Consider the following 15,510-nt stretch of genomic DNA (forward strand, 5'->3'; position numbering starts at 1 on the left):
ATAAGTGGACAAATGAATAATGATATATATAACCTTCTGTTGATACATTTATTCTCCATTTGCATTAGGGTTGTATGCATGGTCACAAATTTTATGGGCAGGGCATGCAATCGTTCATTGCTGCTTGAACTCCTATCTTCTCCACAAACAAACAGGAACATTTGCCAGACCAATGTATTCAATTGAATGCATTCATAAAAAGGAAGTGTGAATTTATCTCAAAATAAAGAAACAACAAGAGAACAAGGGAAATTCAATGCAAACAGTGAAACTGTTACAACCTTAATGCATATGTTCCTGCAGTGGGTATCTGAAATGGAAAACTATCTCCTAAAAAAAGAATGACCGAGGCTACCATCTTTCAGGCCCAAGTGTCCACCAAAACCGAAGGACCAAGCACACAGTATGGATAGCACTGGCATTTTCATTTTATGCTTTGCATAAACTGCTTTCTGGTATATGTAATCTGTTAACTGAACAAGTTAACTGAACTTCAAGCCATTTCTGAGTAGAAAAGCAGAAGCCTCCATTTCTGTGGGCTTCATTGTCTCTGCAGGTGACCTTTCAGATGTCTAAGATCTGACTGAAGCTCACCCTGGGCTTGAGGCATTTGCAACATGTCACTCCATATTGACCTTCTGATATCTAATTAGATACACTAATTCTTAAGTTGTTCTCCTGGCCAGCTCACCTGGCAAGAATAGAAGGGCAGAAACACTGTCAGTAAAGTTAGCACAAAAAGAGGCCCTCTTACCAATGTCAGATGCTTAAAAATTAGTCTAATTACTGGTCCTAAAGGTACAACTCATTCCACCACTTTCTCATTGTGAGTGGGATTCATGTGATGCAAGAACATCACAGCTCTTGGAGCTCTTCTTTTTTTTTAAACACAAAAATTTTTCCACTTTTCTCCAAGGAAATCTTTTCCTGAACCAGCTGGGGGAGGGGCCGCTTGAATTTGCTTTCTAGAGGGATCCCATTTGGAGGTTTCTTCCCAAATTTTCCCTAAACCAGGACAAAAAGTCTCTGAATATGGAGTGATGTAAGATGGTGGACAAAAAGGAATCCAGTTACCAGGGCTCCCACCAAGACTATGTGACTGCATTCTATCTTAATAGAATGACAATGCTGGAAGCCTGTAATTTATATGAGAAACACTATTGTCAGTTTAGGTAGCAGTCACCAAATTTCTAGCTTTTGAGAACTCTGGGCAGAATCACAATCATGACTAAAAGTGAGTGGTCTGAGTCATATGAAGATAAAGGAAGGGATAAACATCACTAGGGCAATCACGGAAGTCTCCATTTTAAGACCCACTGAAATGAGGGATATTCCAACTTGCTCTACCCACTTGCCACACCATGTGAATCTGTGACCAAACAAACTGTATTCGAATATACAGATATATGAAAATGTTAAAATTAGCATTTATCACTTGCCATTATTGCAGTGCTTGTGTATCAGAAAAAGGATTAACTGAAGATATCAAATATCACTCTGTGGTGGAGACTGGAAAATTTCACCATTCACAAGAGTAGCAAAATTTATGTACAAGTACAGTAGTAGTAAAGAAGAGTAAAATCTATGAGATAACATTTCATCTCATTGAACTAAGTACTTTCCCTTCAAATTTTAATTAATGGTACTTTAAACAACTGCTACAGATATTAATAAAACTAGAATCCCACTCAAGACAGAGCAGCCTGCCTAACCTGACCTGTGTAACACAAGCCAAAGAGTCTGACTCACTAATCCTTGCCTCAAGCACAGAAGCATTTGGGAGAGACAGACAGCAGCTGACGATGCAAGTAGCTGCAGAAATTGTGTTGTTAAGTTGCTAGGGATCATAACATCTTTATTAGGAATAAATACTCTCTTTGTTCACACAACTTGATAATTTGAGGTGCAGAACACTGTTCTTGCTACGTATTTGTCTTACTCAAGAAGTAATCAGCAATGCACACAAGAATATAGAATTCAATAGAATATTGAATAGAAATCCTCATTCAAAGCTCAGCAAAAGAAGCTGCCAAGAAATTATGCTAGGTTTGCAGAACTATCACACCAGCAAAAATCTCTAATACAACTGATCAGAAGGAGATAAAAACCCAACCTACCCATATCATTAGAATTGATTTAGTGTGGCTGAGTACCCTTTCAAACCCTTCAAGTGACATAACCTCTCAAACTATTTCAGATGCTTAGGGCAGCCCAACTGTTCACACAACTTTTCATGCAGTCAGTGGATAATCATGCAGCACTCTTGACAATACTAGCTGCTTAGGTGTCTTCTGTGGCATAAAATATGCATTTAATGACTGCAGGTGAGCACCAAGATGAACACACAAGCCCATTCAACTGAAATATCCTTAGCAAGGTTCTCAGAGCTAAAGATGTAGAAGCAGACTTCTAGATCCTTTATTGTGATCTGGAAAATAATTTCTCAGCTGATATGACTAATACTAGAAATAAAATACACTTTTCTGATCCTGTAAAAGTGTTTTTCTTTCTATCCTTCTCCAGACTTAAGGAAGACCTGGAGACCGTCTTCTCTCCGTAGCCCTCACTCAATTCTGAACAAAGTTGCTGAGCACAGAGCAAGCTGCAATTCCACTGTGTCTCAGTAATATATACTAAATAAGAACACAAAGCAATCTTCAAGGGAATGCATGCCCATGGGGCAGGAGATAAATACACTCTAGAATGAGTTTCTTTCATCTTCTCTCTGAAGGAGGAAGCAATTAAGAACTTCCACTTTTAGCATACCTTTTTTTTTTTTAGCATACCTTTTGCCTGCCACCCTTCTCTTCTATAAACATACATCTCCCTTCAATTAAAGCTTGTTCCACCAAATGTTGTCTATAACAATCCCAAGAAGCTCCAATTAATTTGACAATTCATTTTCTTTCATGGTACTTTTTCATCTGGATATTCCAGTAGATCCAGTTAAGAAAAAATGACTGTATTGGCCTGCTCCTGAATTCAGTGGTGATGTCACTGATTCAGTTGCCCACAAAGCAGAGGGAAGTGCCTTTGTGATACCCTCCACATCCTCTCTGTTTTCAATCAATGAAAAACACAAAATGCAAACCTAGCACATTCCTGTTTTCTTCCACTGTAATGGTGAGGGAATCTGAAAAGAGCAGATGGAAATCAGGTGGCACAAAAGTCTACCCTTGCTCACTACCACTACTGGCTTGCAACATTGTCCAAGAAGAAGATTCAACATGAAGGTATACTGAAGATTACTCACAGCCACCATTATGGCCTTTCGCCTCTGCACACACTAAACATCATTCTCCAACATCATTTAGAACAAACTACCTAAAATCCTCCTAACATAATCAGCACAACAAATAAAACAACCAACACTGTAGCCTTTCTCCTCGGGGGCAGTAAAAGCAATCTAGTTCCCTCACAGACCATATCATGCTCTGCATAAACAATAATAAAACTGGAATAATTCTGTTGACTACATTGGAGTTCTTCCAACAATACACTAATCAAAATGAGATCACAAGTTAACTCAGTATATACAAATAGTGACAGCTGCTGGTTTCTATAGCAAAATATAGTAAATAATTATCATCAGAAATACAAGCAAAAGCAACACCTATGTATGACTCCATCACATGCCTCCATGGAAACAACAGGTTTGTAATTCTCATTAATTCAACTCAACTGAAAGAATTACATCCAAGCAGCAAAGACAGCAAAAAAATACCATCTCAAAATCAATCATAAAAGCAACAGAAATTCCCACCCAGTTTTTTTAAAATTAAAGCACCCTTGATTTTAAACAGTTTTTAGAATCAGTTTTAAAAAAAGCCCCAGGTTTTAAATACCTTCAATATAATATTAAGAAATATGATTTTCCTATCAGCAGTGTATATAACCATAAAATCTAACTGTTATTTAAGTCACCAGCAGCTCAATTTCCTTCCATTAATGTGCTTTAAGTAGAATCTCAGTCTTTTCTCAAGCAAGACAATCTAATCCATCAGTAATGTCCTCAAGATGGCCTCATATATGCAATAAATTAAACACTCTCAAAATATTTTATTTTTTCGAAGTGGCAAAGACTCACTACATCCCAATCATATTTCCCAGATGGTGTCATGAACCTCTTAACACCTCATTTCCATCATGTTCCATGTCTTGAGAAACCTGTTTTCAATCTTTCAAACACAAACAGGACCTCCGCCCTCTGTTCCCTAATGTTAGATTCAGCAGTCCCTAGCCAACATATTCTTCGTATTCTTTTTAGGATGAATAAATTCATCTCCTTCCTCATCAATCACAAAGAAACCTTCAATGACAGATTCATGTTCTTCAAACCTCTCTGTAAGTGTACTATTTATGACTTCTATGAAGAAATGGAGAATATGCCTTCATCAGAAATAAGTAGCTCCAAGCCAGTCTAAGAGAAGCATCTGCAAAGCTGACTTGACCCTAATCTTGCTCCCAGTGTACTGGAGCTGTGACCTAGAGTTACTACTGCTTTAATATTACATCTAGAGACTTGATAATTCTCAGCTCTGCTTGCTTAAAATGAAGAGCTCTAGAGGCATCTAAATCCAGTTCTGAGGATTTGTCTCAGTGTCTGTATGTGGAAAAACACAGAATGCATTGATCTGAGTTGAAACTCTCTAAGATGAGATTGCATCTTTATACCTTCTTTGTCTTGCATCCAGTCCTTTCATTTTAACAAAACATTCCTGTGTTTTCACAAGACTCAAAACATTGAGTGTTTTCTGTTCTTCAAGTGTCTAATAATTGATGGCTTTGGATCTCCCTGTTATTGCTGCTTCTTGAGATCCACATTGTACTTAATTTCAACAATTTTCTATTTTGCTTATTAATTTCAGACAGTTTTATCTCTAGTGAAACAATAAGTCATTCACTAATCAAAACTGTTTCTCACTTTGCAGAAGAAACCTAGGACTAGACAGACCACCCAAGTCCCCAAACTAAGTGTTCTGCATACACAGCTATCCATACATATTGACATCAGCAGAAGAATGCTTCACAGAGTATCCCCATAGCCCTATCTACAAATCACAAAACACATTCAGCAGCCCAGAGTAAGCTCCAGAATTTGCCATAATTATGATGTGTGATATTTGAATGGGTAATTCAAAATTTTATCTTTCTTGTGTATTAATGCCAGAACTTAGAATTCCAATGTCTGTCCCAAAAACATTTCAGTATTCATCCCACAGTGCTTGTGTAACAAAATTCATAAAGAATAGGCGGAGCTGGCTGGACTGAAAACAATGTTTTTGAAATCAACATTCTCCCAGCTGACCAGAAGACTGCTAAATCAGGTCCTTCTTCCTCATCCCTCTTTCTCACACTCCTAGCTGTACAATGGCTGGTTTTTTGACAAGCTCTTTTTCAACACCTTTGTCTGGGTTTCCAGTGATTCTGGAGACTGAGAGTTGTGTGCCTGAAGAGTCTCAGCAAGAGTCAGAAAACAAAGTTACTCACCACTTGCCATCTGTAGATATTTAGGATGAAAACCTGCATTATTACAGTGAACTCTGCTCAGTGTTTTCAAAAAATACTCATGAGTGCTCCAGCTGCAGGAGGAGGAGTCCTGGATTCCAAGCTGGCAAACACATTTGCCCTATTGCCCCTGATGCAAGTGCCTCAGCTCCAGAGAAAGTCGCTTTCCTTTATACATAAAAATTCCCACTGACATGTAACAAGAATTTCCCTCCTCACTAGGCAGGTTCCTGGACCATTCATCAGAGCTGCCTAAAGAACACGTTACAGGTGCTTCACTCAGGTCTGGGATTTCATTTTGTGCATTTAAAATTTAACACCTGAATCCCAATTTACAGAACTATGTATCTTGCTGGATTAATCTCTTCTGTTTTATTTTTTTTTTTTGTGGGAGCTGGAATATGAAGTGTAAGAAACAAAGGAAACTGGGAGGCAGTTTTACCATCATTGCCCAGAGCTGCAGGGCTCCATTCCTCCTTCTGTCACAGGCTTGCTACCTCAGGTAATATAAGTCATCTTCTCAAAGAACTGTGATCCTAATCTGCATCCTGGGAATATCACTGAAAGAAATGCTTGGCATCCACTGCTACATCTAAACTTGAGTATTTTACATATTTTAAACATGTACGTTGCCTAATGTGAACTGCTGCCCCTTCTGCCATCTCCGAAATAGCTCCTGTTCAGTGTTTCAAGTCTGTAGCATTGCAGCTTACTGACTGGTAATTGGTAGCTCCCCTGCCTACAGAGACAGAATAGTCAGCCCCTATCTCAGAGGGGGTTCAGCTAATTACAGATTCATTACTTGGGGCTTGACTTTTCAGTGATAGGTTTTGCATTAAGAAGTAACACTGTCCTCAGAGCTGAATAGTGTGACACAAATAGAGCCAAACTGCAGCTTTGAAGGAGAAAACAGAATACTTAAGACCCACTTATGAAGTCAGCAGCATTCACCACATGGCTCAGAAAAAAAATATTACTAACTTAGTGATCAAACAATTAAAGACCGCACTTCATTGCACATGTACCAGGATGGGAAATTCAGTCTGCATGGGTAACCATCCATCTGGTATTTGATGTTGCTTTCATAACCTTATAATTAAATGATCACTTAAGTTAGTCTTTATGAACATTACACATACAAAAGAACTATCAGCAGTGCTGAATGAAGCAGGAATGCTTGCTTGTTAATTCTTGCTAACTAATATAAAATGTATCATATCTATACTACTATTATGTAAATCACATGTGCAAAAGAAATCCAAACTCACATCTCTCATCATTTTCACTGCTTCCCTGGTCCTTCCCAGCTTCCTTGCACACATTGCCAGCCTTCTTTTAATATATACTAACACATTGGTGTCCCTTCCTGTGTAAGAGGAAAAAGAAACAGCATTAAGACAAAAAAGATAAAACAAAGGTTCATTTAGTATACCAACACAAAGGGAAACACAGTTTACTTTCAATCTTCTTCTTACTCACTACTATCAATGCCTTCACAAGAATTTTAATAAAATATTACCAAATTCTGAAGATGTAGATGTGCCATAATAGCACTGAAATCAGTGGAAATAATCCAGATATACAGTGGTATAAATAGGTACTTCTAGGCTGGCCTTGCACTAGTGAAATATAAGCAGATCTGAAGGTACAGTTATGTACATGTTTATTAACAAGATGTATTAAAGTAAATCTTCATCCTCCTAACAATCTTCTTCTTAATGATTAGAAGAGAAGTATACTCTGAACTTTTTGTTTATAGCCTTTACCCATTACCCAATTATCATCTTCAAATTCCTCACACCACTAATTACAGATGGCAAATTAATATATTTCAGATATGATAGTCCTGTGTGCCAGAAGATTCCTCAACAGCAAAGATGACAGAAACTAAACAGCAGTTATAATTATTCTCTTGGAGAATTCCTACTCCTTTCACTTCTCATTTGCTTTGAATGTAAGCTCTTAAAATACTTCTTGACCAACAGGAAATGAATAGACAGATAATCATCTATAAAATTACTGAATCATGAAAATGTAAGACACCTGCTACAAATTATCTCTGTGTATAGCATGTGGTTTGTAACGATTTTAGCCTATTCCTAGCATTTTCAAGCCTTTCATAATAAGAAAAACATGTGTGCTGAAAACATTCCAAGTACCTACAAATCATTCTAAAGCTGTGATTAAAATTTTCAAATAGATTAAGCAGCAGCTCGAAAGGACTTACTTTAGAGGAAAAAATAAATAAGGAGAGAAGAATTTCTTTAGCTGTATTCTTTATTACCTAATTCCTTATCTCTTTATTGATTCTTATATATTTAATACACAATTTTATTAGTTACATCTGTTTCAACATGTTTATGTAGTGTGCTATGAGGTATACATTTAAGTTTAAGCTTCTTTTCAGGATTTTAAACAGGAATGGTCAAAAGTCATCTATTTACTATGATATCAAGATAATTTTTCAGGCCAAAATTCTCTGAGGTTGCTAATGACTTGAGATGCCTAACATGAGCAACCTTAAAAATAAAATTGCCCTTGCTTCCTATAATCTATCACCATTTGAAAGATGGCAAGTTGGGTATTCAAAGTCATTATTTATTCTTAAAAGCTATTATTTACTGTTTATGGTCTAACAAAATATTTTATGAAGGAGGTGAAATATATGAATAAACAGAAACATAGAACAATATGTTGTTGTTCAAGACATTACAGTGTATTTCACCTTTAAAAGATGAAATGCCCACTTTTCATCCCAGAATTAACTCTGAAGACCGTGAAATGGAATGCAAGACTTCTCAGAACCATGGAACTGCAGCACATGTCTCTCCTCCACAGTCTCTCCTCTCCACCTTCATAAACCATGCCGAAATCCAGCATATAATCATAAATATTCTACGAGAAGCCCCTGTGTCCAAGGCAACATCTGATGCTGGAGATTCTCTAATTTCTGGGGGTGCACACTGACATTTTCAAGGGCAGACCAAGTGGTACAGAACAGTGGGATGATCTAGCCCCTCCTGAAGATACAATCAGAGCTGGAAGTCACTTTTCAGCCTCCCTGCTCTGTGACAATGCACTTAGTTTTGTGATTCAATGGGTTACTTCCTCTGCAGCACTACTGAAGGTTCAGGATGTCAAATCTGATGATGACGGCAGCCACCTAGTACACATGGGTTACAGAAATACCATACTTGTGTCTGCCTGCACAAACTTTCCCAGGTTACCTTGGACAAAAACACTGTGACATTGCTCAGTAATTACTTATTGTGTACTTTTCATAGAATTGCTGCACACAGGATGGATTGAGTGCACAAATTAAGGTTTCACACACAACCATAAACCTGCTCAGCTTATAGAGCCCAAAAATTGCTTCAAGGGCTCAGCTGCTCTATATTTTTACTTTCACCGAAAATGAACAATTCAGCCTAAATGTAATTTTACAACCAACAAATGTTTAAAATACTACCCCCAGGCTTTATGAAACCTCGGGTTTTTAGGTATAGACTTGCATACGCTTTTAAAACCAGACAATTTTACTATGTACAGTTTTTATCAGTAATCTTCAAATTACGTAAGATAGCCAGAGGCTGTGAAATCAGGTCCTCAGAAACCTGAAGATGCCCAAAAGTAAGACAGTGCTTGTATTTATGTAATTAATTTGAGTTATTTTTGCCTAAGGTATCCATTATAGTCTAGAAATAACCTTGACTGTTTGCTTTATTATCTTTTGGTCGTTTACAGTCAGTGAACATATTTTCTTAGATTTAAGAAGTATCTAATAAATAGCACAGCAGATAAATCTGCTTATTCAAAACTTTTAAGAAAGTAACAAAAATCTAGACTTTCAATTAAAGCACGTTATTATTCCAGTTGTTAAATTTTATGTTTCTGTGACCTTTCTTAATAAATGCAACTAACTTCAAATGTCCCACTGGCTAATGGGTCTCATTAACTTCTACACAGAACAACACAGTGTAAGCATTTGCCCCCAGAGCTGATGGAAAAAAGCTCTGGCAAAGCATCAATTCACCCCTGTTTCCACCATTCTATACTGCCTTTTCACAGTATGAGCCCAGGTTTGCAAAATGGCTAAAGGCAACTTCTTTAAAGGATGCTCAGCTTTTTCTGAATGTCATACTTCTTTGGCTCTGACACCTTTTTTTTCCTGCTAAGTACAAGCTAAATTATCTTCTGCCATAACAAAATAAAGGCACATCCTTTATTTTGTTTCCGTAATCTGAAAATTGACAGCTCAGCAACAGAATCAAGCAAAAACACTAAAACAGAATAGTCTGGCTCTAGGGCCACATTCCAGCCAATGTCAAACACTGAGTGTAGAGTTCTTAGGGGGAAAACAAAAAAAAAAAATCCCAAAATCCCAAGTCCAAAGAACTCTTTGGAAGATCTCTCCCTCCTGTAAAACTTACTGTGTTGGGCTTCATATTGGGCACCATGGTGCTGTAGCTGCTGACTGCGCCTGTAACAGCCCTCTCCAGCTTTCAGAGCCTGCTTGAACAGCTTCTCTGCCTCTACAATTGTTGTTGCTTCCTCTTCAGCTAAGAGAATATAAGCAGTAGCACACCTGCAAAAATATCAGAGGAAATACCATGAGAAAGGTACATGAAGTAAAAACTATATGAAGACCTGCAGACTGGCAAGGATGTTCTAAATACAGAGGTAATGAAATGTTGTCCATGTACCTTTCTGATGAACTATTCTGATGAATAAATATTCTGTCAACAACACCATAACTCATTTTTAGATATTGTCTCACTCAGCCCTTGAGTACACTGTACATCGACAACTGTCCCAGAAAGTAAAGCACTGTCTCACTGAGCCTGCATCTCTAAAACTCCTTCTGGAAATCAAGACTAGCTTTATGCACTAGTGTTTTAATATAAACCATATCCCTTACTGTAATGATATAGAAAGAATCAATAGAACTGTATCACCTGTTATATAAAAAGAATGGATTATAAATTTAGTAGTAAAAATAAAACAACAATAATAGCAAAGACAACCCACCCCAGACCAAGCAAAAACCAAACCAGCAATGTGCCCTTGCAGCAGAGCTGCACTAGTGTTTCCACTCTAGTTGGGGGAGTTGATCCTTCCCCTAGAGAGGAAGGATGATCTCTCTAGTCAGCCCTGATGAGGCCACATGTGGGTGTGCTGTGTCCACTCCTGGGCTCCCCAGTACAAGGGGGACATGGATGTATTGCAGAGAGTTCAATGAAGAGCCATGAAGGTGATTAGGGGCATCTCACATATGAGAAAAGGCTCAGAGAGCTGGGACTTTTCAGTCTGGAGAAGAAAAGCCCTGGGGGGGAATTTGTCAAAGTTTGCAAATACCTGCAGTGAGGGGGAAAAGAAGAAAGTGCCAGGCTCTTTTTAGTGGCTTCCAGTGACAGGACCAGAGGCAATGGGCACAAAATGAGCCACAGGAGGTTTCCCCTGAACATCAGAAACACTTTTTTTATTGTAAAGGTGACTGAGCACTGGTACAAGGAAGTTGTCAAGCCTGCTGGACATGGTCCTTTGCAATGCATTGTAGGTGGCCCTGTTTGAAGGGCGGGGTTAGATACTGACCTCCAGAGATCCCTGCTAATCTCAACCATTCTGTAATTCTGTGAAATGTGAGGAGGACAGATTTACAGCTCACTTTCCCCTTTTATGCTGCATGTTAAATCCCTAACAAGAAAAAACAATTCTTTCTCTTCTTCTGATTAAACACATGAAGGACAATCTGTAAAACACCAGTTTATGGAATTTTAGAAGGTAGAAATCTCAGTTCAGCAACCTAAGGGATTCCCTTTATGCATGTTAGCAACATTTATACAGTTTGCCATACCAGTAAATCATCACAGCACTGAGTTTATTGTGGGATCTCAAAATACAGTTCTCATTGAAGAAATAAAAGACTCAAGAACCAAAAGTCACAGCAAATTACATCATATTCTCTCATACTATGAAATGAGTATTTCAGAATGTGTTTATGAGTCTCTTCTTTCCTGCTTCTGTTCTTGACAACTGAGAAATCCAAAAGGGAACTCTCCATCCTGTAAATACATATTTCATATGTTCATCAGGAGGTAACTTAATTACCATTTTTCTATGCTGTTCCAAAGCTTGCTGACATCAATGGGAAGACTCCCATTGTCATCACTACTGTAAGGATCTTCTGGATAGCTAGCACAACATGCAGCTGTGCTGTTTTCTTTCTCTTGTAGGTTTTCCTTTTATAGGCCTGTAATTGTGGCTAAAAATTACTATAGCAAACCCCTGGCCTTAAAATATCATCGAATGGATTTTTAAAAGACAGGAAATAAGTGTTAATGTTATTGTCACTCACTCATTTAATTCCAAAGCTTCATGTGCTGCAGAAATTCGGGCTTGAGGGTTTCTCTCTCTCCAGGCTTTTTGCATTACTATTCAATAAACAAAGGAGAAGAGAGAAATATCAGTTATTACAGGATTAACAAGGAGAATCTACTGCACTGTAACAACAGAATTTATTGATCTCAGCCTAACTCACTATAGAGTACTTCATACAGTTCAATGATCATTCAAAAAGATACATAACAAACAGGAGCTTTTGTCCCAAACACTCAGTGTTTTTCTTATTCTTTCATTTAATTAAACTTCTTTCCAGAGAAAGTCTGGCTGAGAGATCAGGCTGTCTGCAGTGCCAAGTATAGAGGTGACAAACAGCTACTTCATCTTGGTGTAGTAGATTCCACAGGGAACAAAACAATAAAGGGATAGTTGGGATTCTTATTCTAGCTCCTTATGGTGCTATTGCTTTATGTGAATGCTAAATGGAACTCAACTTCCAGGCTAATATTACCACCTCATAATTACACCACTGAGTTCAGAAAATAGGATTATTGTTTATCAAGTGTCAAAAAATCACAATAAGCTCTCCTACCTTACTATGCCTTCAGAATGGAGCACCCAACTATTACTATCTCTCCCTTCCTAAGAGACAAAGATTTATCTCTTCAAAGGCAAATTCTAACAACTGAAATAATTGTTGTACACTTTTAGTAGAATCAAAGTCTGTGTGTGGACTTCACGGTACAGGCTTAACACAACTAAAGCTGCTTATACAAATTCAGTTGTAAATGTGATGTTCCCATTTTTTACAGACCTAACTACATCAGGGAATGAAACACAGGTCTCAAACTTTGTATCAGCTCTCTCTCTTCTGTCAGTGTAAGCTAAATGGAACCTGAATAATATAACGCAACCTACTGCACTGCAACTGGAGGCAAATTAAGGTATATATGCCTGAAGCCACTGCAAGATAGAGGAGGAAAGGAACAAGCCTTTGCACTTTTAAATGGTATTTTGAATGACTCCAGCAACACAGCAAAACAACACAGCAACATAAATTAGATCATTTACATATATAGACACTTGTTCAGACCTAGAATTCTATAAATTCAATAACAGTGGTTCCCCAGCATGATCAAACTTTTGCCTTTTCTTATCTACACAAAAGAACTGATGCCTCACTGCATTTTCCTTGCATCAGATTAAATCAGTTGTTAATCTATTAGCAAAAGCATTTGTGCACAAGGTCTCTTACTAGCATCTGCAGGCCGTAAATGATCTGTGTCACACGTAAAGAACGTCTGGTGGTCCTGTGCCGAAAGATTCATATCGTAGTAAGTCAAAGGCTCCCTTCCTGTAACCCATGTATACCTGCAAATGTGCCAACAAGGAGACATTTTGGTTAATGAGGTAACACTTGGCAAAACAAATCCAGAAAATAATTCTAGACCTTTGAGATGGGCATAGCCAAGTAAATACACCTGGCCAGCCTTCCACCCCATATACACTGCATTTCACAGTACTGTGATGGAGCAACGGTAGCTGAGCCTAAGGAAGTAAGGATGTGGGAAAGTACACAAAGGAACTTGGTAACACATATATTCAAACATTAGAACCCCATGAAACCTATATGGAATTCATTAGGTTTGTTTGCTATAATGGATTTGAACAGAATTGCTGCATTAACACCAGGTACAACACGCTTAGGTTACTCCATCTTTTTTTAATAAGGTTGCCAAAAATTGGAGAAATAAAAAATATTAGATAAATAAGAAAATGCATCAGCATGAATTTAAATTCCTTTTTAATTCAGAAACATTTTATGAATTACAGGAAAACCTGACATGAGTGCATGTATCCAAAGTTGATTTTGTTTTTTCATCTCTTAAGTTAGATTAAAGGAAAAGCAGTTAAGCTCCTTAAGCCAGTACTATGCCTGAAAAATGTAATTTTGCAGCACCTACCGATTATATTCAGCTCCTCTGAACAGATTTAAAGGATTTCGCCAGACTTTGCATTCTGGAAGAAGCAGACATACACATAATGAATCTCTCCCAAATTACAGTGGTACTTGAGGTTTACAAAAAACATCAGTTACCATACAATGAGCCTCATTGAATGGCTTATTTTTATAGGTGCAAATGAAAAAACCATCAAGAGCACTGAGATGAAAGTAATCAGACTGTTCCTTCTTTCTTAAATAATAATTTAATTATAAATTAGTGTCAACAAATGCAATCATTCCAGACAAATAACCACTAACAAAGCCCCAAATGCCACATGAAAAGATAATACTGATTAGTTCCAGGACTCACATTTACCATAATGCAGAACTGAAGAGGGATCCCACTGGGTTATTGCACTGAAAAATAGCAATTAACTCAGTCCCTATGGACTTATTATTTCTCCAGAAAAACATCACTATCCAGTTAATGCTGTAAATCACCATGAATCTCAGCTACAGTTGCCAAATTTGATTCCTCTTTAGTTTGTTAAATAAAATCCATGGAAATACCTGCTGATCTTACTTAAGATAGAAGCAGATGCTGAAATTGATTGGCAGAGGAAAGTTGACTGCATTGCAAAGGTTTCAGAATATTAAAAACATTTTACAAATTTTCCTTGGGGGAAAAAATGTGATTTTTTCACACTACAAGAAGTAAGAGATATGGAAATCAACAATGTAATTTAAAGCAAAAATTAAAAAAATATAATCAAATTGTACAGCCTTTGAAACAGTGAAGTCTTGATTCTGGATTTTCCTTTAATTTAACACCAGATTTATTCTCTTAATTTCAACAAAGACAATTCACTCCAGTGAGGGTGAGACCAGAATAAACTCCACTATTTGCACAAAGACTCACTGAGGCAGCATGTCACTCCATCTCAGATCTGCAACTGGATGACCCCTCACATGGTTCTCTGCAGAAACTCATCAGCAGCACTGGCCCTCCAGCATTTCACTGGGTGCTTTCCACTAAAAATGTTAACCAGCACATTTCTCCCTACAAATTTTTGTTACATCATTTCTAAAGAAATCAAACCAACAGTTTTCTGGCAGAAGATTAAGTCTGAAGGGTGTCCTTATGGTAACAATGTGTCTGTTCCCTTTATGCCTGGTCTGTTAGAAAAAGAAGTACTGAACAGCAAGTCAAGGCCTCCTCTTTTCTCATGGACATAGCTCCTACATCTGAGTATGGGGCTACAGTGACATGGACAGAAAGCATTTGACATAAATTATTCCCAGTAACAGAAGGACACCCTCAGCAACACATAAACTAGTGAAGGGGAATAGAAGGTGGGCCCCCAGTTTGCTGCTTACCCAGCATATGCATGGAACAGACACAGGAACAGGCACGCTTTAGGGAAGAGTGTATCTTTCAAGTACCCATTTCAGCAGGCAGCTAATATTAGAAAGTTCCACTGGTTTACTCAGCAGAAGTGCTTGACTGACATTCAGCTGCTCTGTTGTGCAGCCAGAAGGTATGGCTGTTTGACAAGCTTCAATCTGACAGCTTTTACATAATATGACTTTCAAACCATTGTAAATATTAAATCAACATCAGACTCCTCAGTTCCAGAGGTATAATTCAATGTGCTGACTTACTCTGTTTGCAACCAATGAGATGGGTAACAACTATCTGATTGCAGTGACACTTTTTG

General features: G+C 37.8%; 1 protein-coding gene across 7 annotated transcripts in view; it reads right to left on the reverse strand.

The window, feature by feature from the left end:
• Positions 1-15,510, reverse strand: part of ST7 (suppression of tumorigenicity 7) — a 134,294-nt gene that overhangs the window by 36,194 nt on the left and 82,590 nt on the right. For all 7 annotated transcript variants that reach the window (XM_086887031.1, XM_086887036.1, XM_086887033.1 and 4 more), the window contains 5 exons: positions 13,812-13,866; positions 13,103-13,218; positions 11,864-11,939; positions 9,939-10,093; positions 6,777-6,874 (listed from right to left, as the gene is read on the reverse strand). In XM_086887031.1, coding sequence (XP_086743157.1) covers positions 6,777-6,874; positions 9,939-10,093; positions 11,864-11,939; positions 13,103-13,218; positions 13,812-13,866 — 500 coding nt within the window. The remainder of the gene's footprint in view (positions 1-6,776; positions 6,875-9,938; positions 10,094-11,863; positions 11,940-13,102; positions 13,219-13,811; positions 13,867-15,510) is intronic.

The sequence above is a fragment of the Cyanistes caeruleus genome, chromosome 4 (assembly GCF_971803275.1).
Source record: "Cyanistes caeruleus chromosome 4, bCyaCae1.hap1.1, whole genome shotgun sequence".
NCBI lineage: Eukaryota > Metazoa > Chordata > Aves > Passeriformes > Paridae > Cyanistes > Cyanistes caeruleus.